General features: G+C 39.6%; 1 protein-coding gene across 1 annotated transcript in view; it reads left to right on the forward strand.

The window, feature by feature from the left end:
* zeb1b (zinc finger E-box binding homeobox 1b) overlaps positions 1-26,224 on the forward strand; it is a 62,874-nt gene extending 36,650 nt beyond the window's left edge. The window contains exons 2-8 of the mRNA XM_079595284.1: positions 7,915-8,082; positions 14,252-14,407; positions 15,593-15,795; positions 16,174-16,285; positions 16,695-18,388; positions 19,476-19,656; positions 23,394-26,224. Of these exons, the coding sequence (XP_079451410.1) occupies positions 7,915-8,082; positions 14,252-14,407; positions 15,593-15,795; positions 16,174-16,285; positions 16,695-18,388; positions 19,476-19,656; positions 23,394-24,112 (3,233 nt within the window). The 3' untranslated portion in view covers positions 24,113-26,224. The remainder of the gene's footprint in view (positions 1-7,914; positions 8,083-14,251; positions 14,408-15,592; positions 15,796-16,173; positions 16,286-16,694; positions 18,389-19,475; positions 19,657-23,393) is intronic.
* Positions 26,225-27,580: the final 1,356 nt, after the last annotated feature.

Here is a 27,580-nt window from a genome sequence, read left to right on the forward strand (position 1 = left end):
TATACATTTTTATATTTTAGAGTGCAACTGTAATTTGCAACAGTGATATAGCCTATTTCTGACAAATATTTTTTTTATTTTAAACTGTAACTCCTTGAAATCTTCTTTCCACTTTTTTGTTTTTCATTTCAGAAAGCAAACAATTTATCATATTTTTTCATACTAAATTAAGTAGTTGATCCTTCACATTACTAATTTTTAATTTATTTATTTATAGCCAAAATATTTATTTTTAGATAAAACATTTTTTTATCAGACTGTGACATGAAATTTATTATCAGCTTATTGATCTCTGCTAGAATTTTTATATCGGTGCGTCCCTGTTTTTCCCATCTCTCTTCCTCTGTGACATCAGCAATGGAGACACACATCACATGAATGCTAAATGCTTTACAAATGGGGCCATGCTGTGTTCCATCTGCTTCTGTTGTCTGATGACATCTCCTAGGGAACAGGTCGCCCCCTACAGCCGAGAGCAGAGTGTGCAGCCCAAACCTCAGCCTCTGAAAACAGAGAACAGAAACATAATGATACAGGCCGCATGTGGAATCTGAGTCTTTCTCTGGAGTGGGTTTGCACACTCCCTAGACGCACAGAGATGTGTGCGGTGACAGGCTTTTGTTTGATGTAATGGCTCTGTCTTGTTGTGGTTAGAGTGTGTGCGAGAGAAAAGAATGCTAGGTGGGGATGTGGTTTGAAGCCTGTGACACACTGTGTGTGTGTTTACCAGTGGAAAAAAAAAAGAGTTTGTGTGTAATAAAGGATTGCCAGTCAGTCAGAACATGCATAGTCCAGAAGGGTTTACTGCACTTTTCTAGTTCTGCTTTGTTATTTTTCAGTTTTCAAAAAGAAAAACAGAAAAGTGTGTGTTTGTGTGTATTGAAGCTTTGGTTTATATATAGCTCAGTTCTAGCGCAGGGTGTGTCTTCATTCTTCCAACGCTGCTGTATGGATACATTCTTCACACTATCACAAATCCAGCTATGCGTTGTACTGTTATTTAATGACAGGAACATCCATCAGCAGGATCCATTCACTCAGCAGGTTTGATTTCCCATCATCCTCTTCACATGTACTCGTATTACAAAATGGCTTGTACAGGGCTAACTAGATTTTCACTATGCGGCTCTTAAAGAGTTCTGAGTGGTTGCTAAGGTGTTGCTATGCTGTTTGTTTTTCTGAGTAGTTTTGTGAGTAGCAGTGAGGTTTCTAACGTTTTTAGAATGTGGATTCTAGGTGGTTGCTAAGCGGTTGCTATGCATTTACTAGTGTGTTTTGGTTGGTGCTAAGATGTTACTATGCAGTTAAGATGTTATGCAGCTAAGACGTTCATATGCAGGTGATAGAGTCTACTCAGTGGGTGCTCAGGCATTGCTAGGTGGTTGTGATCCCGATCTGAACTCTGATTTGTGATGCTGCCTGAATCATAATGACACGGTGTTCATTTGTTGGCCAGAGGAGAACTGGCCCCCCGACTGAGCCTGGTTTCACCTAAGGTTTTTTTCTCCATTCTGTCACATGATAAAGTTTGGGTTCCTTGCCACTGTTGCCTCTGGCTTTTCTTAGTTGGGGACACTTAAAATTGTTATTGATCTGTCTTTACTGAACTGAAATGAGCTGGACGACGACATAACTGTTTCCTGCAGAACTGCTTTATAGATGAAATAAACTTATTCAGTAATGGATGATCTCTACAATGGAACTGAATCAACACTGAACTGACTTCAGCTGAACAACAGCCAAAATGCATAATTTTGAAACAATCTGTATTGTATAAAGCGCTATATAAATAAAGGTGACTTGACTTGCTAGAGTGTTCTTGGTGGTTGAACATGATTTCACCAAGTACAACATGTTCCTGAATCAACATCTTTGTTGATCCTGGAACAACATTTCAATCAACCAGTCAGATTTGAGGGACAAGTTTAAAGTTTATGACAAGTTTTAGGTGCTTCTACAACATTTTCAGATAGCAATGTTGTTCCAGGGACATGTCTTACTTGGCAAAATCACAGTGACTGTTCTTGGTGGGTGCTAAGGCGTTCCTAAGGTGCTATGGGGTTGCTAGGATGTTCTAGGTTGGGGCTCACTGCTCAGGCATTGCAAATGTGTTCTCTCTGGAAGCTAAGGTATGAGGTTGCTAGAGTGTTCTAGGTTAGGTGCTAAGGTGTTGCAAGGGTTTTCTGGGTGGGTTCTAGTTTGCTTTTTGCCCCAAATCAGATCTCAGTACATGAAGAAAAATAGTTAATGCAAATAATGGGAGATAGAAACGGCGAATAAATTCTGAGGTAGCAAACATTAAACCCATGTGTAACCAGCTGTTTCCGCTTATGGTGTTTTATTTACGGTTGGTTACTACTAGGTTACCAATACCACCATCCTCCGCTCTAACAACTTGATGGAAATGCACCTAATTTGCATTTGTTTTTCGGTTTTTTCCCCCCAAAACTTTGAAAAGACTCACTTCATGTTTGGGTGGAAACCCAGCGATTGTCTGTCAAATCAAACAAAGTAACAGCTATCCTCACCAAAATGATGATTTGAGGAATCATTCAAGTTCTAGTTTAGTTGCGCACCAAAGTTTAATACTTATAGGTTTGTTTAAATCACTAAAGCTATGTGAGCAACAGCAACAGTATGTTCCTGTTGTAATGAAGGTTTTTTTTTAAAAAAAGCCGACACAGCGATCTGTCGTTATGGTCCAGCCACTCAGGGAGAGTGTTATGATTGGACATTCCACGCATAGCTTCTCTCACCAGGGTTGGAGGAGCGAACTAGAAGCTCTCTCACTCCTGGACGAACAATCGAGTCAAAAAACCCAGCTATCCATTCTTACTGTAGACTCCTTCTAAAACAAACAGCCATTCTCTCACCGCAAAGATAGCTTTGGAATAAAAACACGTTCATAAGCCCTAAAGGCAAGTGTGTTTGGAATGGAAACCCAATTATAGGCCATTAAGGTTTTCTTTCTTTCTTGTAGAGATCATCCACCTCGTGTTGTCATATGTTGGTTCGGGCAGACTTACAGGTATACAGCCAGTTACTTTCCATACAAAGCTCAGGACTTTGGGAGGTAAACGTGGCTGTCGCTGTGAAGAGGAAAGCATGCTGTAATTTACTGCTCTTGTGCCCCCCTCAAGATCCCTTCATTGGTGATAAATCCCATGAACAGAATCCTGAGCGAGGTATCAGTGTGCCCCAGTGATTATTTTCTTACACCACAGGCCACATTGATTAATATGTTCTGCAGAGAGTGTTCCAGGAGAGAGACACTCCTGAAAGATTTAACGCACTGTTTGTTCTCTTAGCACATTTGATTCTTACTGGCTAATTCTATGTATCTTCTCGGAATAGCAAACTATGCAAAGGTCAGATCATTTATGTTTTCATTCATGTACCATATCGTTGTTAGATATTAGAGATCGGTATCGGTTGTTATAAATATAAATACCATCCAAAAATGTGGGTTGGTAAGATTTATATATACAGTGCTATGCATAAGTTTAGGCACCCATGCTAAAGTTGACTAAAAAGAGGAATAAAAAATCATCTTTTGGAAATTGAACTTAATGCCTTAATTTAAAAAAAATAGGAAAAATCCAACCTTTAAGGACACCAATTTTCTTTGTGAATGAATAATGTATCGTAAATAAATAAATGTTCTTCCTTAAAATACAGGGTGCATAAGTTTGGACACCACTATGTTAAATTCCCATAGAGGCAGGCAGATTTTTATTTTTAAAGGCCAGTTACTTCATGGATCCAGGATACTCTGCATCCTGATCAAGTTCCCTTGGCCTTTGGGATTAAAATATCCCCACATCATCACACACCCTTCACCATACCTAGAGATTGGCATGGTTTTATTTCAGTTAGCCTAACAGCTGGTTTGATTTGCATTGAGAGATGATCTTATGGAAAGTACTCCATGCCAATCTCCAGGTATGGTGAAGGGTGTGTGATGATGTGGGGATATTTTAATCCCAAAGGCCAAGGGAACTTTATCAGGATGCAGAGTATCCTGGATCCATATAGTAACTGGCCTTTAAAAATAAAAATCTGCCTGCCTCTATGGGAATTTAACATAGGGGTGTCCAAACTTATGCACCCTGTATTTTAAGGAAGAACATTTATTTATTTACGATACATTATTCATTCACAAAGAAAATTGGTGTCCTTAAAGGTTGGATTTTTCCTATTTTTTTAAATTAAGGCATTAAGTTCAATTTCCAAAAGATGATTTTTTATTCCTCTTTTTAGTCAACTTTAGCATGGGTGCCTAAACTTATGCATAGCACTGTAAATCTTATATATTTGAAACATTTAGATGTATGTTTTTACATTTAGATTACATTTGCACTCATCTTACGCCTTAACGGTAATATTTAAAACCATTTTAAATACCATTTGCAAATACCACAAATGTATATCCATTTTCATACTGTACATTATAATATATTTTGATGCCTAAATGATGCCTACAGATTTTTGTTTTTAGATTTTAATATTAATATCTAATATCGGTGTATTGCTAGATTTGTTCATTTTAAACCAGCAACATGTCTGTCTTGTCTAAATCACGCCATGCTTGTGCTCGAATAACCTCTACATAGAGATTGAGAGGGCAAGTAGCAAATGAGAATGTTATTAGTGGCAAAGACTCATGGGAAACCTGCAGCTCACCTTCCTAAATGACAAATCAATAACTCTTGTCTGCCTCAAAGTCTCATCTGTCTTTTATCTGAGCTGAAGTTTAGATGGAAGAAAGTTCAATTCATTATTTAAAGTCTCTATATTTGATGTACTGTACTGCTAACAAGCAGTTGACCTCTAGCCAGGTGAGTCGGTTTGTGTATGTGTACTCATTTAGGGAACTCTTTAATAGGCATTTATCTATCTGTGCCTTGACAGATATCACTGCAGTGCCCTATTAAGTGGTCTCAAACATGTTTGCTTCGGAGAATCACCTGGAGTTCTGGGAATAGAGGCTTTATCATGCAGGTAACCTACAGAGTAGCAGATTGGAGTCCAGTTTTTGCCCACTCAACATATCACCTCACTAGGTTGATTGTAAAATCCATAGTTGAGGCATAGCTGGAAAACGGATTGACCTGTAGGAATGTAGACTCATTAGGCTAATGGTTTCATAGGCTGACTTGACATATTCATAGTGCTGTGCATGCCGGTAACACATGCAAAGACCATTGAATGTTTCTGTGGAATGTCAATGTTTGTATTTGAACAAGTGTATGTGATATTTTGGGAAATATTGTAGGAAGTACATTTAGCAAGCATTTATATAACTGAGTAATAGTAGAGCCTTCGCCTCTATGTTGATCACCTTGTGAGGAACCGTCTTCCTAAAATATAAAGGCTTTAATCAATTACAATCCATATACACTACATGTTTTGAAAAAAGTATCTTATGCTCACCAAGGCTGCATTTATTTGATCAAAAACACAGAGGACACTGACCTCTAACTTCTCTACTTGAAGGTACAGATGTTGAATGTTTTATGCTGTCTTTTATGTGTTTTTATATTTAGGACAGTTTGTTCTTCCCGTGCCTTCACACCGTTTTAGTTTACAGCTCCAGCATAATGTGAGCTATTCCTTTCTCGGTTAACCGTTTGTTTAGTCACTTTTCCTGTGTGTACCTCCTGAAGGCTGTAATGAAATCTCTCATGTGGAACGGCGGAACAAGGCTCGTGGCTGTTTGTCATGGATCATTCACAGTGAGCTCACACACTCTCTGCTGTCCCTTTACTTCTGTCTTCTGCTGACTAGCCACACCGTTTGCTTCCCTTGGCTGAACAGCCTGATGGGATTGGTAGCATCTCCTTCACAGTACACCGAATTGACTGTTGTGGTGATCCGTGCATCACTCGGATAGGTTTGACAGAACTTGTGGCTAGTGAGCGATGGGTCTATCTTTATGATTGTGATTTTTTTTTCTTTCTTTTTTTCATTTCGCTATAGACAGCATTTTTCAATCACGGCACATGTCGAGACTCTTACTTTCAGGTACATACATAGACATGCCACAGGTCTTTGCTGTGATCCATGACCTCAAAACCAAAGATGAAGTGTGAGATAAAGAGAAAGAAAGAGGTTAAGAGGTCTGTACATGTCCAGAACAGGTGGAGAATGAAAGTACAGGCCAGAGAAATAAAAGAAGATTGAGTGTGTGAGAGAGAGAGAGAGAGAGAGAGAGAGAGAGAGAGAGAGAGAGAGAGAGAGAGAGAGAGAGAGAGAGTTGGTTAAAGAGTGCAACAAAAAGCACAAAATCAGCTGAATGTAAATGTGCCAGATAAGCCCGGTAGAAGAGATATTGTGTGTGTGTGTGTGTGTGTGTGTGTGTGTGTGTGTGTGTGTGTGTGTGTGTGTGTGTGTGTGTGTGTGTGTGTGTGTGTGTGTGTGTGTGTGTGTGTGTGTGTGTGTGTGTGTGTGTGTGTGTGTGTGTGTGTGTGAGAGAGAATCTACGGCCAGCCCCTCTGCTGACTTTGCTCCTCTCAAAGGAAAATTGATTTGGCCAGAGAGAGGTACTTAGATGAGTGGAAAAGAAGAATGACGGAGAGCGAGAACGGCAAGAGAAATGGATAGGAAGGCTCTTCTACACACCTATTTCTTTTCCTGCAAAAAGTACACACCTGCTGTGTATGGTCAACAATGATTCACATATATTGCTATGATAATTACTCCCAGTCTTTTGTGTCATGTACATTTAATGTGTAAATATCTGTATTGGAAAATTTGCTTTTTTTTACCAATCAAAGAGATAGATTACCCAAATTCTTGCAAAATTGACTACCTTCATCTTACTCCAAAGACTTTCTTCTGTGGAATATAAAAGAAAAGAATGCTTCAACACACACACAAAAAAATCAATTTTTCAAAATAGCTTCTTTTGGTCCTCAAAAGAAAGACTGACATAAGGGTTAGTAAAAGATGACAATTTTCAGAATAACAGTAATACAGATTCCTCCGGTTGCCACACACTCTTCATCCGAGACATATAAGTGCTGGATGTTTCCTGTCACTGTGTTTGAAACTGTTTTTCTTTTAGCTGAATTTATAAATCTGAACATCTAACCTCTTGATTTATGCATGCTCCATTAGAGGCCTTGTCCTGCCAGCACTTACCTTTAACGAATGAGAACTTGTTGGGTGAGCTTACCACTCCGTCATCCGCTGTTTTAATAGAATGTCAAATCACACTTAGCCTAGCATGCAAACACATACATTACTAATTAAGGTCGTCTGGCCTGTTACAGAAAATCAATGGTGTTTCAGCTCGATCTCTCTTTCTTTTTTCTGTGCTGCTGAAATGGAGGTCAAGCAGTCCCTCCTCTTTGTCAAAAAAGTAAACAGGCATTTAAATGTTACAAAAGGCCTTTTTTATGATTGCACACCAATAAAAAGACATGTTTCTTGTGTCGTATGGTAAATTATCTCACTATTATTGCACCTTGATCGCCATTTCACGTTTGAGATGATATGATTACAGTGTCTGACCATGTCCACACTGAACCGTTTGCCCACAAATGGTTTTAACACAAGCCATTCTGATTTATTGATTCAATCTCGAGTGATTCTTTGTCTTGTTTCATTGGCTCACTGAAAGACACAGGAAATGCTCCACTACTATTTGGTATTTAATTGAATTATTCCCTTAAGTACACTTCATCTCTCTACATCTCTTCAGTGATCTCTCCCGCTTCAACAATTGGCTTCATCTGAGCTGCTGTGTCTCTCTTTAATATTGTCTGGCTCTATCTTGTAGTCGTTTTTTTTCCACCAACAGAGTTTTTCCGAATCTTGAGGGTTACATCAACCCTTTTGTGGTTTGCAAGCATTTGCAGGCTCCATATGTTAACATTCTCTTTAAGTGTTGTGTTTTCTCTGTCTCTGCAGTGAGTAACTACAGTCATGTGCTGGAGGGCCAGTCAGACTCAGATGATGAAGATAAGCTTCACATTGTGGAGGAGGAAGGGAGTCTTCTGGACGGGGCCGACTGTGACAGCGTGGCCCCTGACGATGACCCCAATGGGGCCGCCGACCCGGACGGCAGATGGGATGATGGTAAGCCCGCCTCATTGAGACATATCGTTATCAAGAACTCTCTGTGTATTGAGTCTCATTTTGGGTTCATCTGATCCTGATCAGCCAAGTTTCTCAAGGAGTGTTTACATGTTCAACAGCTAGATGTAACAGAACGCAGGTGTTTCAAGATGTATATTTTAAAAAGTTAGACTATTTTTAAATTGACATGCTGTTTCAAAATGGCAAAGCTTGTGACGGGACGCTCCGAAAACAGTGCTAGACGTGACGGAACAGCCAAAGACTTCTGTCTGAATGTGTATGGCTGGAGCTGCGGTGCTTTTCCGTGAGGGTTTGCTATGTAAACTGTTTAAAAGCTTACTGTCATCACACTAATTAAAGCATATTTAAAAAATAAGATGAATACTGAGAAAATCTAACGGGGGAATAAAATCAAAGACTATAGATATGCAAAGACGTTTACTTATCTGTATGGCGGAATACGTCCCACCTTCTAAAGAAAAGAGCCAATCACTTCCCATGTAAACCTGAGACGCTCGCTTAGGACTGCACATGCACATTGCCTGGTTTAGCCTGAAAAATAAGCTTTGAAAAACATAAGAAGCAACATTTTTGGGACAATTCATGTCAGATTTTGTTGTTGATTTAAAATGTGTTATTTAAATGTGAGTTCGGCAATCAATTTTTGAGATTTCAGGATTCCCCCATTCAAATAGATAGGACTTGGCATTGCAAATATGGCCTCTGAGTGAACACTTTCCTTGAAAGGGATTTTGGTAAAATATTCATCTTATTATCACATAAGACAAAAAAAAATTGCAAAATAAATGGGAATTCGTTGGTCAAAAAATATGGGAACCCTATAGATAAATTAGTTGACTTTACAAATTGACTAGTGAGCTGTTTCGCAAATAGTTAACCATCATCAGCATCATCACACTTCCAGATTTTATGGTTTATTAAAGAGACATGAACTCTAATCTCTCTTAAGGTGCGGTCACATTTACCGTTGTTCAGCTATTTTTGCAGCTAATGCATCTGGAATTTCATGTGAAGGCAAAAAAATTTCCTACACAGATTTGGCAACGGATTTAATGTGACTTCTGCCTCACTATTACTGGCAATGGACAATGTACGTTTTTGTCAGTGAAATTTCACAGAAATTTTGCTAATGTCACCGCAATCTAAGACTAGAGTAATAAAAACAAGAAAACATTAGAAAATAAACATGGGAATTCATTAGTCAAAAATTGTGGAAATCCTTTAGATAAACTAGTTGACTTTTCAAATTGACCAGTCAGTTAACAACAGCTTCTAGTCGGTCATCATCAACATTATTACACTTACACAAACGTTATTTTAAGGGTACGTGAACTGTAATCTCTCTTAGAGACAAAATTCAACAACATTCTTTTGCTGGCTTTCAAGCACAGGTATTTTCTTCAGAAAATGTAGACCTAGTTTTTATTGTGATGCTGAAATCTTGGCTCCATCTGGATAATGATCTGTCTTGATAGAGGGTGACTGGGATACAATAGAGCTCTTTTTTATTTTTACGAAAGGCACTTCTCCTGTTCTTGGGTTAATATGTATTGCCTGCAGTGTGGGGATTGTTTATGCTGGAAAAGGTGAACACAAAGTCTGTTGTGTGTGAGCTACCAGCATGCTATTGTGCATTAAGGTTAGTGTTGCGGGACGCCGGCATCATGGCAGGTAATATACCGCTGCTATAACCACAGCAACTGCTTGCACAGCAGCCTCGAGTTCAGTTTTTTTTTTTATTCAGTACATTTTCTACTCTCTTCACTCTGTATTTGTAGGTTTGCTCCAGAAATTCATAGTTCTCTGTCATTTTAATTTCTGCCAGTATTCATTCATTCATTCATTCCTCTTTCCCGGCTTCTCTGTCAGTTCTCTGCAGGATGAAGCTTCAGTGAAGGAGAAAGTCATTGTTTTTGGCAGAGCTCTCCAAACATTAAACACTTCACAGAAACCTGAGTTAAGAGAAAGGGACTACACTCTCGCTCTCTCTCTATTTCTCTCTCTCTCTTGAATGTTTCTTTTTACCTCCATACCACCTTCATCTCTTTGTAGTCTTTCTTTGTCCACCTGTTGCTTCTTTGTTGTAGAGTGTTCTTTCAATAAAGTGTTGTTGGAAATCTCGAATGTTTTCCCAGAATTCTTTGCGTGTTCTTCCTTTTAACATGTTACAGCACAGGATCCAAGCACCTGTTGCACCTTTTCTCCTTCATTTCGTAGCTTTTGCCTCTCCATCGCCAATAGCTCAGCTGCAGAAAAAGGCCCAGATATACGAGCCATTAGGAAGTGTGTCACATAGAGAAATTGGTCTGCCGAGATGTAATGTGCATTGTTCTCTTTTCTCAGATGTCGTGTTTGAGTTATATACACTTCTCTGCCTAAGCTTCCCATCATTCATAGAGCTCCAGGCTGTAAAACAGCCACTGGCCATAATGGTTCAGCACTATCAGTCCAAACTCTCACTCTCCATTCCAGGCTATCCCACACCTTTCATTATTTTCTTTTTTCTTTTTTTCTATCTTGGCAGCGATCTCTATTTTAGAGTACCACCTAGCTTAGAGACAGTACGGCTGACTCTCTGTGGTCTCTCTGTCTGTGTTTGTTTTAAGGCTGCGATTCTTGTGCGCCCCTCTACCTCAACCTCCGCTTTTACTTTCCCTCCGTCCGTGCTATACTTCTCTGCACTTCATTCTTCACGATCAGATGACTGGCCGCTCGCTCACTGTCAGCTCTCATGTTCTCTGAGATGAAAAGGCTCCCCTCGCAGTCATTTATGGGGAAATACTCCGTAAACCAATACATGATTAACTGTCGCATGGATAGTGACGCTGCATATCCAATTTGATATGCCGCTGTATTCCCCTGTAATTTAACCACACAGCCATTTACGTAATGCGGTGAGCATAGGCACCTATAGCATAATGGAACAAGGAACATGGTGGATGGGCTTACCTCATTTTTTACTGTTGGGGAGGATTACGTTCTATATTTGACTAGGTTTTAAAGTGCCTGAGCATATGGTGATGGAGTAATTGGTCACTAGGGAATGTGCTGTAAGTGCCTTACTCATAATGGAAATCCCACCAGAACTTTAATCAGGAAAAGTGAAGCTGGTGAAGTCTGGGAAATGTAGTGCTGGCTGCTGGTCTGTGCTGAGAGGCACAAAATAAGAATCAGAATCACACATGAATCTGGTGTCCTGTTCATGTTATGTGTGTATATATATATGTATGTATGTATGTATAACATATTTGTGTGTGTGCGTGCGTGCGTGCGTGCGTGCGTGCGTGTGTGCGCGTGTGTCTGTGTGCAGCGATTATTTGATGAATAAAACAAACAGCATTTATTTGAAATATAAATCTTTTGTAACATTATAAAATAAATTACTGTCACTTTTTTTTATCAATTTAATGCATCCTTATGAATAATGTCTTTATAATTCCTTATAATAACAAAATCTTACTGTCCTCAAACTTTTGAACTATCTCTATATACATATATACAGTATCAAGGCAAATAGATCCAAATTATTTAGTATTATCATTATTTTGTAATATATAATATTCATTATTACAATTCTGAGTCATTTTGATATCTTTGCCCTTATAATTAATCAATGTACAATTCATAACCTCCACCTATTTACTTCTGATGGAGATTCCAGGTTAGAGTGTTTTATGTGCATCAGTTTAGGAGTGTTGTCTGTTCGAACCAGTATCTGATACAGTCTTCATTTTAAGGGTCATGTGAACAACCTCACAGAAAAATCTAATTTGAGCAGAAAATCAGATTTGGTTCACATTCAGCTGCGGTGAGAACCAACCGTAACTGTTTAGTGGGTTTTATGGAGAGTGGAACTACGCTCACAGTACCTCACACGATTTTATGCACATTTTCCTTTAGTTTCTCAACCGTCTCAAGTTAAAGTAAATCTATGAACTGGGTGAGCTTTGACACTCATGTGACTAGTGCATCATTCTCAAATCAAACCAAGCCCATCACAGAGCACTCATGCACTTTATCTGACCTTCACCCTTAATGTGTTTCACAAGGTCAGGATGTCAATATATAATCGTAAGTGCATGTATTGTACTGTACGTGTGTTAGCTACTTCACTGAGCTTAGACTACAGCACATATCTTTTTCTTCTGTTTTAGCTTGTTGTTCAATCACAAGATAATCTCTGTCTGCCTCTGTCAACAGTTTATTATTGTATGGCCTGAGGGGATATTGTCCCTCACAAGATGTCACAGGGTTTTTATTAATGTGGTGTAATAAAGTGTTGCATCTAGATTGTGAACGTTTCTTGGAAATAGTGTAATGTGAAAGATCTGAGAATGAGGAAGGACACTCGTCCAGCCTCACTAATATTCATGTCTATCTCTGGCCCACTTATAATGTGAGATTGTCACGGCTACAGTAGTGTTGTGATGTCATGACAACAGCATGCTGTAATGGCTGGCAAAGCTTGGAGCAAGAGCTCTTGTAATCATCTGTTTTTTTTACTAGCAGAACATCTCACACCCAGATTTCAACACGATTTAAACCTCTCAGGAACGTTTGGGAGGGACCTACTGAAACATTTGCCATTGAAATCGCTCGAGATCGTGATAGAGTTTATCTTTTTCAGTGTGTTCATGGTCTGCAAATGTCAAGAGCATAGTTTAAATGAATATGCAAATGAATCTTTAACATTTGCATAGTGTTCTGTTACTCTTCTATTCTAGTGCCTACTTACGTGATGATGGGCAGTGTTACTCTGCTCAGCAAAATTACTGAAAAATATGTTAGTTTGCAGAGGGTGTGATTTTATCAACATTAACTAAGATGAGACGAAAATTACAAAAATATTATGAGAAAACAACAACATTGCAAGATATTAATAATATATTTAAAATGTTTTTAGATTTATTTTTACGTCCTATTTTGTTATCTTGATTAAACCCAAATGTTGCATACATGTAATACATTAATAAATGTTTCTACTTCTGTAGATTATCGTAAACTGAAGTCATGCCATTTCAGTTAGAGTAAAATTGAATAAATTAATAATTAATTTTATTTATAATAAAAAAATATTTTATTATTATTAAAATAATAAACATTTAAATGTTAACAATTAAAAACAAATTATTAAATGAACTGATAATAATAATAAATATTGTCAATTTAATATATTTTTTTTTAAATAACAAGTTTTTGACTAAAATGAATAGCTGTAAAATAGATAAATGAAAAATAACATAATGACAGGATATGTCTTCTTTGTATAGAACCAAGGACGTCCTTCTATACCGTGGTGAGAAAATCCTACTTGTCAGACAAATAAACAGTGTCAGTGTGAATCAGCGTCCCTTATGGAGACATCACTGCTGACAAGGGTAGAGTGCACTACAGAAAGAGCTGCTGAAAAACAGAGTGAGAACAAGCAAAAGAACACTGACATAAACACAAAAAAGCCTTCTTCGTTTAGTTTTTCTCCCTCACATATTGCAGGATCTCTTAAATCGTTCCGACACACAAATGCACAAATGTCCTCAGGTGTTTCCGAATGTTGTTTTGACTCGCTAGCAAATGCCATTAGTTGTAATTGCTGACATTGCGGACTCATTTTCAGCATACGCATGAGAGAGCGCATAGCTAAGGCACAGAACAGTGTGCCGCCCGAGGGCTCAGTTTCTCCCGAAGCCTTCGCTTGTTCATTTGCAATCGTTAGTTGAACCAATCTTTCGTTTGTGAGCAAAAGAGAATGAGAGTACATTTCTCAAATTAAAGAAGCTCATTTAATGGGGACGTTGAGCTCAGATTGTGCATTAAGCCCGAAATTGAATTAGCTGCACCAGAGTCATTTCTTTTTCATTTGCTTTTAATAGGTAAATGTGCATTCGAGGACTAATATGTGTTTTTGTGGGTGTACATACCCACGTACATGAAGCTATGTATCTAAAGCTTATATCCACTCAAACCCCACTGAGTATTTAGCTAATGTACTGTTTAATAGTGAGTCACCACTAAGTATTTTGGCTGTTGTTTGCCCTGATTCAAATTATTCATCCTTCATATTTTTATCGTGCACTGGGCCATATCATACAAGTGTTTACTCTGTCCACAGACACAGCAGTGAGTAAGTGTGTGTTTGCATGTGTTGCAGTGAAAGAGGAGTGCGTGTCAGACGAGGATGAGAGGAGCAGAGATGCTTTGGTTGAGGAGATGCTCCAGCAAGGAGACACGGCCGTCATCTACCCCGAGGCTCCAGACGACGAACCGCGTCAGGGCACACCAGAAACCAGTGGACATGATGAAAATGGTAGACATACACGCATCACGCACATTGTAAATATCACTCATGATGAACACAAATACAGATGCAGGAGCAAGTGTGTGAAATTTGCCATAGGTTTGTGAGATTTTTTTAAAGCATGTGTGACTTCTTGTGAATAGCAAATTCAAAATCTCTTTTTACTAATGTTTAATCAATCTATTTTTGTTGATCTATTTTTGTTCCATCAAATCGTATAACCAATTTATGCAGGAGATTCACATACCTTTTCCTTAAACTGTATTGTACATGTCTTTCAAATCTCATATATGGAGACAGACACAATAGCCACACTTCTCATTGACCATAGACCACTAATGAGTCTGAAATGATTTTTGTTACACCTGCAACACCTGTGCAAATCTCCAATACCTGAGCTACTTTCTCACGTCCCTGTTGCTGTGTTTGTGTGAGAGAACGTTTCACCTGACCTGAGAGAGAAGTTTAATAGGTTACCTGTTAACAGGTAATATGTTACCTGTGTGAGAGCTAGACAGGAACCCGTCCAGGTGTTTACTGCTCCTTTTTCCAATTGACATTTGATCATTTTGACCAAGATATGTTAATAATGGTTGAAACTATAAAAATCTTTCCTTAAATTTAGACATTTGGTTTGAGAAATATAAAGACTACGGTGTATCCGAATTTGTATGCAGCATAATGACATTGCAATTAAATATATTAATGTCTTAATAAATTATACTATATTAGTTTAATTTACCAGAATGGCTGATTTTGGTTTTGATTTTGGCTGCTGTTCTTTAACACTTCATGCTGGAGATATTTCAGAATGGGAAGTGTCACAGATTAAAGATCTTCCCTAACTCTCATATGCTCATTCGTCAGTGCATTGATCCATGTCTATACACACACTGCACAGATAAATGATCTATGCCAGAAATCCATGCAACTGGATTCCTTTCTGTTACATCAGTTCACTTGCACACCTCTTCAGACATATTTGAACAACGTAGTAAATAATTGTATGCAAATTTCCAGACATTTGCAGCTACTGATAGATAACATATTTTCTCCCCATGTTTCAAATGTATAATTTTGAAGAAACAAAAAGAAGAGAAAAATAAAAGAGGGAGGCATAGAAAATTATGATAAATACACACATACAACTCTACTCATTTGTAATATGTTCTCTTTTCTCTCTCTCACTTTCAGGCACGCCAGACTCATTTTCTCAGCTTCTGACCTGTCCGTATTGCTCTCGTGGCTACAAGCGTTACACCTCACTGAAGGAGCACATTAAATACAGACACGAGAAGAGCGAGGACAACTTCAGCTGCTCTCTCTGTAGCTACACCTTTGCCTACCGAACACAGCTGGACAGACACATGACTGCACACAAAGCTGGCCGAGAACAGGTATTCTGTCCTTAATCTTTAATGTTTGTGAGCAATGAGATTTAATGGCATATTTTGGTTAACTGTGTTAAATCTAAAGTGTTCAAAGTGGCAAAGTTGTTAAAGCCAAAGATTGAAATCTAGACTGATGGTTGGATTTGACTGATGGTTGGAAATGGTTGGATTTAACACATGGGTAACTCACAAGGCTTATATCACTCATGCAAGACCTATAGAAAAGTACTAAAAGCTGTAAAATGTAATAATCAATGTTGTCATTAAGCAATTCAAGCATATATTTCATATAGAGGCATGCTTTTCATGAGATTTTACACTTACAGATAAATTACAGCATTTTTGTTCACCCAAGTATAACGCATTCTCTCTTGCATTCTTTAGCGGCATGTTACTCAGTCAGGTGGAGGAGGGAATCGAAAGTTTAAATGCACTGAATGTGGCAAAGCCTTCAAGTACAAACACCACCTGAAAGAACACCTGCGCATCCACAGTGGTGAGGGCTGCCTAAAATCTGCTAGAGTAATTTGTGTGTGTGTTTGCAAGCATGCATACTGTATGTGTGTGCAATCATTCACTTCTTTGTACAAATTTGTAGGGAAATTCAGCATTCAAGTACTTCAAAGATCTTTCAGTACTTACTGTCAAAGAGAGTTTGTCCTTTAAACATTGTGCACTGTTTTTAGAGCCTTTACTGATTGAAAAAAAAGCTGTAATAGTTTATTTTTAGGACCACCATTTAGGTGACTTTTTATTGTACTTGAATAGATTTCCCCTCCATTCTTTCGATCATCCCAAATCTGAAAAATCCAGTGCTGTCCTCAAAAGTAAAAGCAATAGAGTTAAAGACCTTGTTATATGTGATGTGTAACTTGTTTCATTTCTTTATTATGTGTGTTTTGTAGGAGAAAAGCCTTATGAATGCTCCAACTGCAAGAAGCGTTTCTCTCATTCCGGCTCCTACAGTTCCCACATCAGCAGTAAGAAGTGCATCGGCCTCATCTCAGTAAACGGGCGGCCACGACCTTCTCCCGCCACCGGGGCTGCCAAGACCCCACAGTGCTCTTCCCCATCCCTGCCAACCTCTTCCCCTACAGCACGTGTCCAAGTCAGAGACAAACTGGACAACAGCAAACCCCTTCAGGAGCAGCTTCCCTTGACGCAGATCAAGTCTGAGCCGCTGGACTACGAGTACAAGCCTGTGGTGGTTGCCCCATCTGCTAGAGGCATAAATGGCATGTTCCAGGGTGGGGCGGCAGCCCCTCTGCAGGGTGCCGTACAGGCTGTTGTGCTCCCAACAGTGGGTCTGGTATCCCCAATCAGCATCAACCTGGGGGACTTACAGAATGTGCTGAAGGTGGCAGTGGATGGCAACGTCATCAGGCAAGTGCTGGAAAGCACGCAAGCTAAAGGGCAGCAAGCAGGGACAGGAATAGTTGGAGCAGGAGGGTTGGGAATTACCCAAGCATCCCAGCAAGTCATCCAGGCCATTAGTCTTCCCATCTTGGATCAGGATGGTAATACTAAGATCATCATCAACTACAGTCTAGACCCAGCACAGGCCCAAGCACTCCTTCAAAGTCCGAAGAAGGAACATTTGGGGTTGAACACGGAGGTCTGCAAGGCGCAGAAGCTGCCAGAGGACCTGACTGTGAAGACAAATAGGGACAAAACCACCATCACTGTGGATGAAAAGAGTATGTTACACAATGACACAACACTTAAGCACTGTGGTAAAGATGGACATAGGGTAAACGGGAAAAATCTTGATGGGAAGATTGACTTGGAGGAAGGGCTGTGTCCTGGTCAGCCTCCTCTGAAGAACCTTCTCTCCTTGCTTAAGGCTTACTTTGCCTTAAACAATGAGCCCACCAAGGAGGAGCTGGCAAAGATATCCGAGTCTGTCAGTCTTCCAGCAGAGGTGGTAAAGAAGTGGTTTGAGAAAATGCAGCTGGGACAGATCTCCATAGACCCCTCCTCACCCCTAGCTGAAGACGAGCAGACCACAACTGGGGATTTGGATGGGACTAGAGGTGGATCACCCAGAACAGAGCCGGATGATCAAATTAACTCAGAGGAGCAAGGGGAGAGGGAATGCAGTAGTCCAGTAGAGGGCATAGCAGCTGGGGTGAATGGGATCGAGAGTGTCCCTACATCCCCTTCACCACTAAACCTATCGGCCGATGGTCCTGTCCCAGCCAGGAGTCTTGAGGAAGGCGAAGGACCTCTCGATCTGTCGCTACCAAAATCCGCTGCTACAGCTGCTGTGGCTAGCGGTCACGTTAACACTGTTTACTCGGCTCAAGAGGAGCCGCTGAATTTGACTTGCACAAAGAAGGAACTGTTCAGCAATGCAAGCACCAATGCTGCCATATTTGCCAGCCAACCAAGTGCCAATCCCATAAACATTGTGACCACTCAACTGCCCACCTTAGTGGCTATCACTGACCAGGGACAAGCACAATGTCTACGTGCACTTGCCACCACTAAACAGACCATCTTGATCCCGCAGCTGACTTACAGTTACACCACTACATCCTCCAGCCCAGCAGGGGCCGACACACCACAGAAGAACGTTATACACGTCAATGGCATTAAGGTGAGGACCCCACATTCATTGCATGTTAGCGGGTCCACAACGTTAGCTCTAAACCAGGGATGGGGAACGTAGGTCCTGGAGGAATGAGTCCTGCTGAGTTTAGTTCCAACCCTAATCAAACACACCTGAACAAGCTAAACAATGTCTTCAGGATCACTAATCTGCATCCCAATTCGCCTACTTATACTACGCCCTAAAAGTATGTACTCTTTTTGTGAAGAAAAAGTACATACTTTTGAGTGTGTAGCAAAAGAGTAGGCAAGCTTTGGGACATACTACTTCCTCATCTTTAACGGACAGATCTGTCGCGTGCATCCTGTCAGTAAACTGCCCTGTCAATCACTTTGTCACAGTTAAAATCCTCCATTCAATCTTATTTAATTTCCTACCGTTTCGGAGAGAAATGTAGTAACACGTTCATCTGCCAGTCGCGGGTCTTTCATGCGGAGACTCTCTTCATGTGTTTGAAATATGAATGTACTGATGCATTTAAAAGTTAATGGCTAAATGTATCTTTACAAAAGTTCATAATGCTGCTGCAGATGCAATATATGGTAGACAACATTGAATAAATACATTTTCGTCAGGTTAGATACTGATAATTAATCACTCAAACCCCTACCTCTCTACATACCGCCGGACACGCGCCTGTCTGTAGTTTTTTTTACATTGTTCACTCATGTTTGTAGTTCTAACCGAATCCTCGTTCAACACGCGATGGGTTGTGGGCAATATCAGTCGTTAGAGTGTGCATCGATCTGCACTTCGGATTCTGACCGGAAATAGTAGACCATCCGGGTATTTTTGGAACACTTATTTCAACATACTACGATTTGGGACGTACTAATTCTACTTTCGAATATTATTTAGGACGGATAGTATGCGAATTGGGACACAGCATAAGGCTACAGGCAGGTGAGGGTTTTTTCAGGGTTGGAGCTAAACTCAGCAGGATAGTGACCCCTTCAGGACCGACGTTCCCTATCTCTGCTCTAAACTAACATTTGAGTATACATATATGTGCCCACAAATGTATCCTTGGTTATATTATTTAAAATACAATGATCTGCTTTTTCTCTTGATATAGGAGGAGAAACAGGAGATGGGGTCAGAGGTCACCTCAACATTGGAAGAACAGACAGACTCAGACTCAGGGCCGACGAGGAAGAAGATGAAAAGGACAGAGAGTGGGCTGTACGCCTGTGACCTGTGTGACAAAATCTTCCAGAAGAGCAGCTCATTGCTCCGCCATAAATACGAACACACAGGTAGGATTCTCACACACCTATATCACCAAGGAGAAAAGTAGACATTAAGAAAGCAGTTAGGCCTGTTTTTAGATGTTCCTTCATACACAAATGGTTGGGCATTCATAGAAATATGATTTGAAGTGATATTGAAGGGGAAATTATGACAGAATACGTTGTATTGCAGTAATTTTACCTATTACACAGGGAGCAGAACTGAATTTGAAGTTCCAACCACTGTTAAATTACACGTGCTGGAGGGTGCGGTGACTTATTTTCCCTCATCCTCTGGCCAAATACATTACCTTCTCACACCGAACCCAGGCTGTTACATCAGTTCTCTGTTTGTAATTTACACTCCTCCTCCCTCTTTTGCTCTAAAAACATGAGAAGTTAGCAAAGCCAAGAGCAGGTCACCTCTCACTGTTAAGATACCTGGCCAAAAAGCGAGCAGCATTCATCCAAATGACATCACAGCGCCTTGAACCACAAGTTATGCTGTCTTTTTTCTCTGAAGCCACAGTTTATAAACTTCCAGGCCTTGGTGGAACTGGCCTGTCTTGTGCACCACAGCTTGTTTTGATTCATTGTTTGGTCTTATTGTCCATGGCTACATAACAACATGTAATGCAATTCTTAATGCCTTAAAGATCCAGGGTTGAAGGCTGGGTGTGGGTGGATTTTCTAGTGCTACATGTGGAGATTACAAGATTTTTTTTTCCCCCGGCTTTATAAGTTGAACTGTGTGACAGTGGTTTTTAAAGCATGCTTTGAATCAACGAAAATGGGTCAATTTAATATGTTGTACTGTTGCATAACAGTGTCAATCAGCTAAAAAACAATTATTATAAATTTCCAGTGTACATGACATGATTTTTAACATCTTGAAGGTGTGTTTACATTTGCACAATTAGCACCACTTAAACAGAAATCACTTTGAAACAAGCAGTGTTCCATTGGTCATCGATTTTTGTTTTTTTGGTCAGAGCATTTGCCAACTTGAACATGCAAAATATGCATTGGGAACTTTTTCGCCCTATTCAAATAATGGGATTTCTACTGCAAAATTTGCAGAGCAACGGTAAATGTGACTGTACCTTAAAGGCTATGTTGCAGGTTAGAGTACCCAGTGAGCCAATGTATAGAAAAATAATGTAGGAACTATATTTAAATATGAACATATACTTATAAAACGCTATTTAGGCTTCTGTAGTCGTTTTTGTGAGAAAATTTTACTTCCGCGTTTGAAAACCGCCAAACCGGAAGGGACGTAACATGAGGCAGAGCGGTCAAAGTAAACAATAGGAAAGCAATGGATCGCAATGACAGATCGGACGCTGAGGAAATTCTAGCCTAAATGTTTACTCGTATGATGGACCTCAGCCAAATAATTATGTGCCTAATATGAAGCCAAGAGAGTAAACAGGTCAGGATTAGACAAAACAACGGTCAGAGGAGACACATTGAGCTGTGGTGTGAGGAGAACAGGGCAGGAGTCGGGTCTCGGTGAGAGAACAGTGTTAGCTTATAGATGTATTCACGTTAGCCGACGATATGTATAACACTATGCTCAGATCACAATATTGTACAGATTATTATCATGTATCAGGCAAAAGTAAAGCTATTATTTAGACCCTTACCTGCATGTGTTGTGTATGTCAGCCATTAGGAGACAGTTTCAAGAGGAAGAGGGACTTTATAAAGGCTTTGAATGGCCCCATTTGGTGACAATGAATAAAAAAAATAATCACAATCACAACTGTCTTACTGTATAAAAACTTTATATGTAGAAACAGCCAACACAAACATTAAAATTCGGAGTACAGATTGGAAATGAACATAATATATTATATTTAGGCTATAATAAGTGTCGGCTGCAGACTAATAACAAACACATAAATGCATTACATTACAAGTTTATGTAGGATATGTTAATTAAATTAAGACAAGGCACATTAAGACAGGTAGGCTACATGTAGCCTATGCATTTTGTAAAACAGAAGTACAATAAATGATCTCTGACGGATCCGTGACCGTCATGTTTCCCGCCCGCGGCCGAAACACAATCTGACGGCGGACCGGGCGCCCCGATGAAGGAGCCGGGACAGTGTGCACATATCGCCGTCATCATATAACTCCATGTCGCCGAGATTAAACACAAGATTTTGACGCGTATCCGAGAGTGGAGCGGAGTGTGAGCGCGCACTGCATGGCTCGACGCGCGGGCGCGAACACTTATCAACAGTGAAACAATTTAAAATACTCTATCATTTCTGGTCATACAGAAAATAATAATACATTATTCGCAACTACTTTTATTTGTGTAAACTCGCAATAACAAGAAAGCGTTGTGCTTTTGTCAAATAAAATAAAACAATCAGGCGCGCTTTCATGATCTCCGTGAACTGGAGCGCGAGAACTGAAACTAAATATGTAGGCTAAAGCTTGAAATGTCCACTTCAAAACGAACAAATTCGAATCGAAAGCTAAAACCTTCTGATTATGTAATGCGTATGAAAGGTGCATTTCTCTCTAAAAGCGCACCCGCTTAACAGCGGAGATGGAGATATGTTTTTAACCGACACTGATTTAGAAAACAATAGTTTATTAATGAACAATTAAAATGCCTCGTTATTTTTTCAGACACATGTATTATCATTAGCCTATAAATCACCTTTCTGTAGGCTGTGGTTCCAGAGACATATGGCTCTTCTCATTCAGTACTGCGGGAATAATATCATTTCCAGGTTCTAATTTTGTCTCAGAAAAATAAGTCAACAACAACAAAATCCATATTAATTTGTGAATATTTTAAATGTTTAATTAAGGGGCAACAAGTAGCCTAATAAACAAAAATTCGTCAATATTAATTTTTTTGCGCAGCATTTGGTGTAGCCTAGCCTACAGTTCAAATTAAAATTTTGCCTTTTAAAAATACAACAACCGTTTTTGTTTTGTAATTACGGGTTAAAAATATTTTTGTTCTCTCTGTTTTGTAATTTAGTAAACTTTATAGATTTCAACCATATTATTCCTTCTTGAGTCTTTTTAACAAGAATTTAGATTAATGTATGAATTGAATAGTGATTGTGTGACCTATGATGAGGGAACAACCAGTGATACCCTTGGTAGTACCATCAAATGATGCCTATAGCGATGTCATCAGGATACACATACAGCGGTAGGCAGTGGCCCACCTTACCGGGTGACCACGTCGTGGTTCACCAGAATTTATAGTTTACCCACCTCTTTTTTTACCACTACTCCTCTGACCACGACGATGATTAATTGAAATACAATAACCACTGAAAACACACTGAATCACGACCGCTCCAACTGAATACCAACCTACTCTGCATTGAGCGAACGTACAACGCAGAGCCCGGCGGCAAACGACTACCTCATGTGACGTAATATGACGCGATGGTGAAAAAAAACGGTTTTTCAACACGGTCAAGGAAACGGTCACGTTTTCTACTAAATTTGTGCCCTTATGTCTTGCAAAACGATTTTAAATCCTGCATTTACTTTTCATATGGTATTTTCATACAAGGTTATATATTAATTTTGAAGAAAAGAAAAAACCTGCAAGATGGCCTTTAAGACATAGAGTAACAGAATATGGAATGGACAGTACTTCCATCCCTTATAAGTCTATAATAATCTCAGAAATTATTGTATTTCACCATGTATATTCTGGTAACGTGATAAGTACTCCAAGATGCATACTAATAGTGCAACTTCTTCATCTCCTGCAGGAAAGAGGCCTCATGAATGTGGGATCTGCAGCAAGGCCTTCAAACACAAGCACCACCTAATAGAGCACCTGCGCCTGCACTCCGGAGAAAAGCCGTACCAGTGTGACAAGTGCGGCAAGCGCTTCTCCCACTCCGGCTCTTACTCTCAACACATGAACCACAGATACTCCTACTGTAAGAAAGAGGCTCAAGGTCAAGGGCTAGGCCAAGGAGTCGAGGAAGAGGACAACCACGGCGAGGAGCAGCCTCGGACGGGAAGCGCGGCGACCTCACCCCCTTCCCACCTGGACTCGGACGAGCGGGGGAGTAGTACCAGAGAGGATGAGAGTGAGGAGGAGGATGAGATAGGCTCTGGGAGCTTAGTGGATGAGGATGAGATTCAGGTGGTCAAGATTGGAGAAGAGGGAGACGAAGACGACCAGGGAGCAGAAGAAGACCAGGAAGGGGAGGGAGAGAGGATGGAGGAGGCGGAACAAGAAGAAGGTGAGAGCGAGGAAAATGACGGACAGATGCTGAAAGTTGTAGTGATGCAGGATGAATGTGAAGAGGAAGAAAATGTGGAAGAGGAGCGAACGGCGGAGGAAGCCATGGACACAGGAGCCCCCGAACACATGAAGGACACGACAGAAAGAGACGAGGAAAGAGAGAACCCGGCGGACAATGAGAAAAACAGTGAAAGCGAAGAAAACACATCCGCTACGAATGGAGGCGTGAAATGAAGAGAAGCCACAACTGTGTTTTTAAGACCCTTATTCCTTATGAAGTTGTTTTACAAAATTACTAATTTGAAGGAACAAAAAAGACGTTTTCTCTTTGCAGATGTTTCTCTCTCCTCCTGAGAACTGACTGCGTTAAGACGAGAATGAGGCGAGGAAGAGAGCGTGACTGCTCTTACGCTGCATTTAAACCCACTACTGTGTATAAACCCCCAGGTGTGCCTGATAAATACGAAATAGTTACTTTTTCCACATAAAGACGATTTTCAGTGTTTGAGTATGGTTTGTATAAATGCAAAGTTTAACGAAAAAAACGAACAAAAACAAAAAAGAAAATGATGCATATACGGACTGAAAGCTATACACGTTTTGGCTAATAATGTTTTATTACTAAAACGCCTTGGGTCAATTTCTTTTATCAGTATTACTAATTTTTGTCACTCTCGGTTTACCCTGAAAAGCTGTACAGTTGGGAGAGAGAGATTTCTATACGTTTTTATTGCCAATGAACAAAACTCAGTATTTTCTTGCATTTGAAGGAAAAAGTATCCTGTGCACTACCATATTCCCAGTTTACCTATGGAACACCTATGTGGGCCTTGTGTTGTTTAATGTCTACCTTCCAGTATTAGCGCCCCAGACGTTATTCCCTAAGCCACGCTAGTGCTCGCTAGCACATCATTTGTCTGTCGTCTCATTTCAAGAAGGACACTGAGCCTTAAATGTAAAAAAAAGATTGATGTGGTTACGGTGGGAGGGCTTTAATGAATTCCAAAAAAAAAGCCAAGACATCAAAGAAAAACCTTAGTAATCCCGGACAGCTGGTTTTAGACGTAGTCTTCATCATGTTTTCAGGTGATCGCCATAAGTCCCTTCCCCACCCATCATCCACCCTTATGCAAAAACATGCATGTTGGAAGTGCCATTGAACAGTGCTGTGCCGTTGCTGTGACGCCTCCGCTAGCAGCACACTCGCGTGGGGCTCATGCTGTCTTCGTTTTTAGTAGCAAAATTTTTGGACCCCTGCACCTAAACCACTAGTCCTGACTAAAGGACAAGACTGCCTCTTTTTTTCTTTCTTTTTTGATCAATCCAGTATAAAGACTACGTTGCATCAAGAATTCAGGAAAGACGATCGATGAGCAAAAAGGAGTACAAAAAAAAAAGAATCTCTTTTTTCAGCCTTGAAGTATTTCCCCCGTTTGGTGCACTTGTTTCTCTTGTTATCTTTAGCAGCACGACACTTTTTCTTCAGGTAACAAATGTAGGCAGATATGATCAATGAAGAATTCACTTTTAGAGTGTTTTGTGTTTTTTTTCGCCTTTTTACCTGTCAGTATTAATTTTTGTCTTGTTTGTATTGAAGTTTTTTTGTCGTTTGTTTCAGTGAACATTGTGTAATTTTTGTTTTTGTTTGTTTTGTTTTGTTTTCAGCAAAGGCAGTATTACCCCTCCCATCCCTCACCAGTATAACTTTACATTTTTAGTTTTAGAGACCTTTTATATTTATGTGTCTTATTTTTGTATTTTCTTTATGGTTATTTATTACACAATGTAGTGTACAATACTGTAGTTTGTATTAATACAATAATATATTTTAGTATGAAGAATAATTTCGAAGATAAATGAATACAAAGCTGGGGGAGAAACTCTAGCATTTCAAAGTGTTTTAAAACAAGAAAAGTATTATTTTCAAATTTTCAAAATGCATTGTTTGAAGAAAAGAAAAAAAGACCCCGAAAAGTATATCAGAACTGTTACCTTTTACACGTCACTTTCATGTTACTGTCTCTTACCCCACTATACTTTGAAGCTACTGAACGTCTGAAAACTAATTGTATGCTATACACGCATGAGTCTTTGCTGTTGTATCGAAAGATTGTCCTTCACCATGAAACTGTGCTGCCCTTTTAATGAAGCCAAAACATCATCAATGTGTTGTTTTTTTATTATTATTTTTGGTTGTGCCAATTTGTAACTCTTTGTCTACATCAAGGCAACAAAGTCTTTTATATGTCCCTGTTTTAACCTTTTTAGTGGTAGCTTTTTGTTTGATTGTTTTATTTTGTTTTTTAATGACTCCCCATCTCACAATAAAATACTTCAAGAATTCAACATTTACAGCTTTTCTAGAATATTTCCATTACGAGAGATGTACATCTTCATTAGTTAAGAGTCATAGGCATACGTTGCAAAAGATGAGGTGATTTTTATGATGGAAATACAGAGACATTCACTGTGAATAAAATCCTCTATAGCACCAACAAAAATCATTGATTGGGATCAGGTTGCCATGCGGGATTTTGGATGGAGGGCATGAATTATTAATGCAGCAAAACATAAATCTATGATCTGACTAAAGTCTGAAAATGATGTGATGCAGGCTCAACCCTCTACTGTATGGAGAATAGACTCGCTGTGTTTGTGTGTGTGTGTCAAACTGCCATAAATAATTTTGTTAAAGCAGCAGCCAGAATGTTATTGAGCTCTGTGGCACCTGTATGTTTCAGTTTTAATGCAATATTAGAAGAACACTCTTTACTTCTGCAAACTAAGCTTTATGGACCGAGTGGTCTTCTGAACATCTATCAAATGTGACACTCAAAATCATAATATATTTCTCATGACCCTTCTGCCATGGCAACAATCTGAAAAACGCACAGTTTCATCAGTAGCTGATGGACAACAGCACAGGAACAAGCCAAGAGTGGAAGCCGAGAACAGAACATCCCCTGGGAAATTTAGTGGATAGCACAATCAAATACAAATAGCCCACATCTGTGCTCAAAACATTACCCTTTACTTAAAAATCATGTTTATTCACTGTGCGTAGGCATGAGGATTAATGCTGCATTCACAAAATCGCTGAGATTTTCCCATCAATATTTTGCTTGGATTGTTTCAGCACACTTGGTTTTAATCAACGGTTTTATAGGTGGAAGAAGCACAGTTGAAGTTCAAGTTTAATGTATAAGGCTCTGCGACATTTTCTGCTGCTGGTTATTGCATATCATGCAAAACTAAATTAAATAGCTTGCTTTTCTCTGCATTTCCTCTGTCGGCAGAATGGATGATAAACACTGCTTGACAGCAAGTTATTTTATGATGATCTTTAGGCCATCATCCAATTTGAAGTTAAATGTGCCAAAAGAAATTGCAGTATAGTTTGGTAAGTAACTTATGCACCGTTTGTACTACTGTGTGTGTGTGTGTGTGTGTGTGTGTGCGTGCGTGCGTGCGTGCGTGTGTGTGTGTGTGTGTGTGTGTGTGTGCGTGCGTGTGTGTGTGTGTGTGTGTGTTTGTGTGCGCGCACACTATCTGGACAAAAGTATTGAGACGCCTGACCATTACACCAACAGGGACTGTAATGACATTGTATTCTAAATACATAGACATTATATGGAGTTGCATTTTGGAGTAATTGTTGCTAGTTTATTGAGGATGCATGACAACAACTAACTTTTCTGCATC

The sequence above is a fragment of the Phoxinus phoxinus genome, assembly GCF_949152265.1.
Source record: "Phoxinus phoxinus genome assembly, chromosome: 21".
NCBI classification, from domain to species: Eukaryota; Metazoa; Chordata; class Actinopteri; order Cypriniformes; family Leuciscidae; genus Phoxinus; species Phoxinus phoxinus.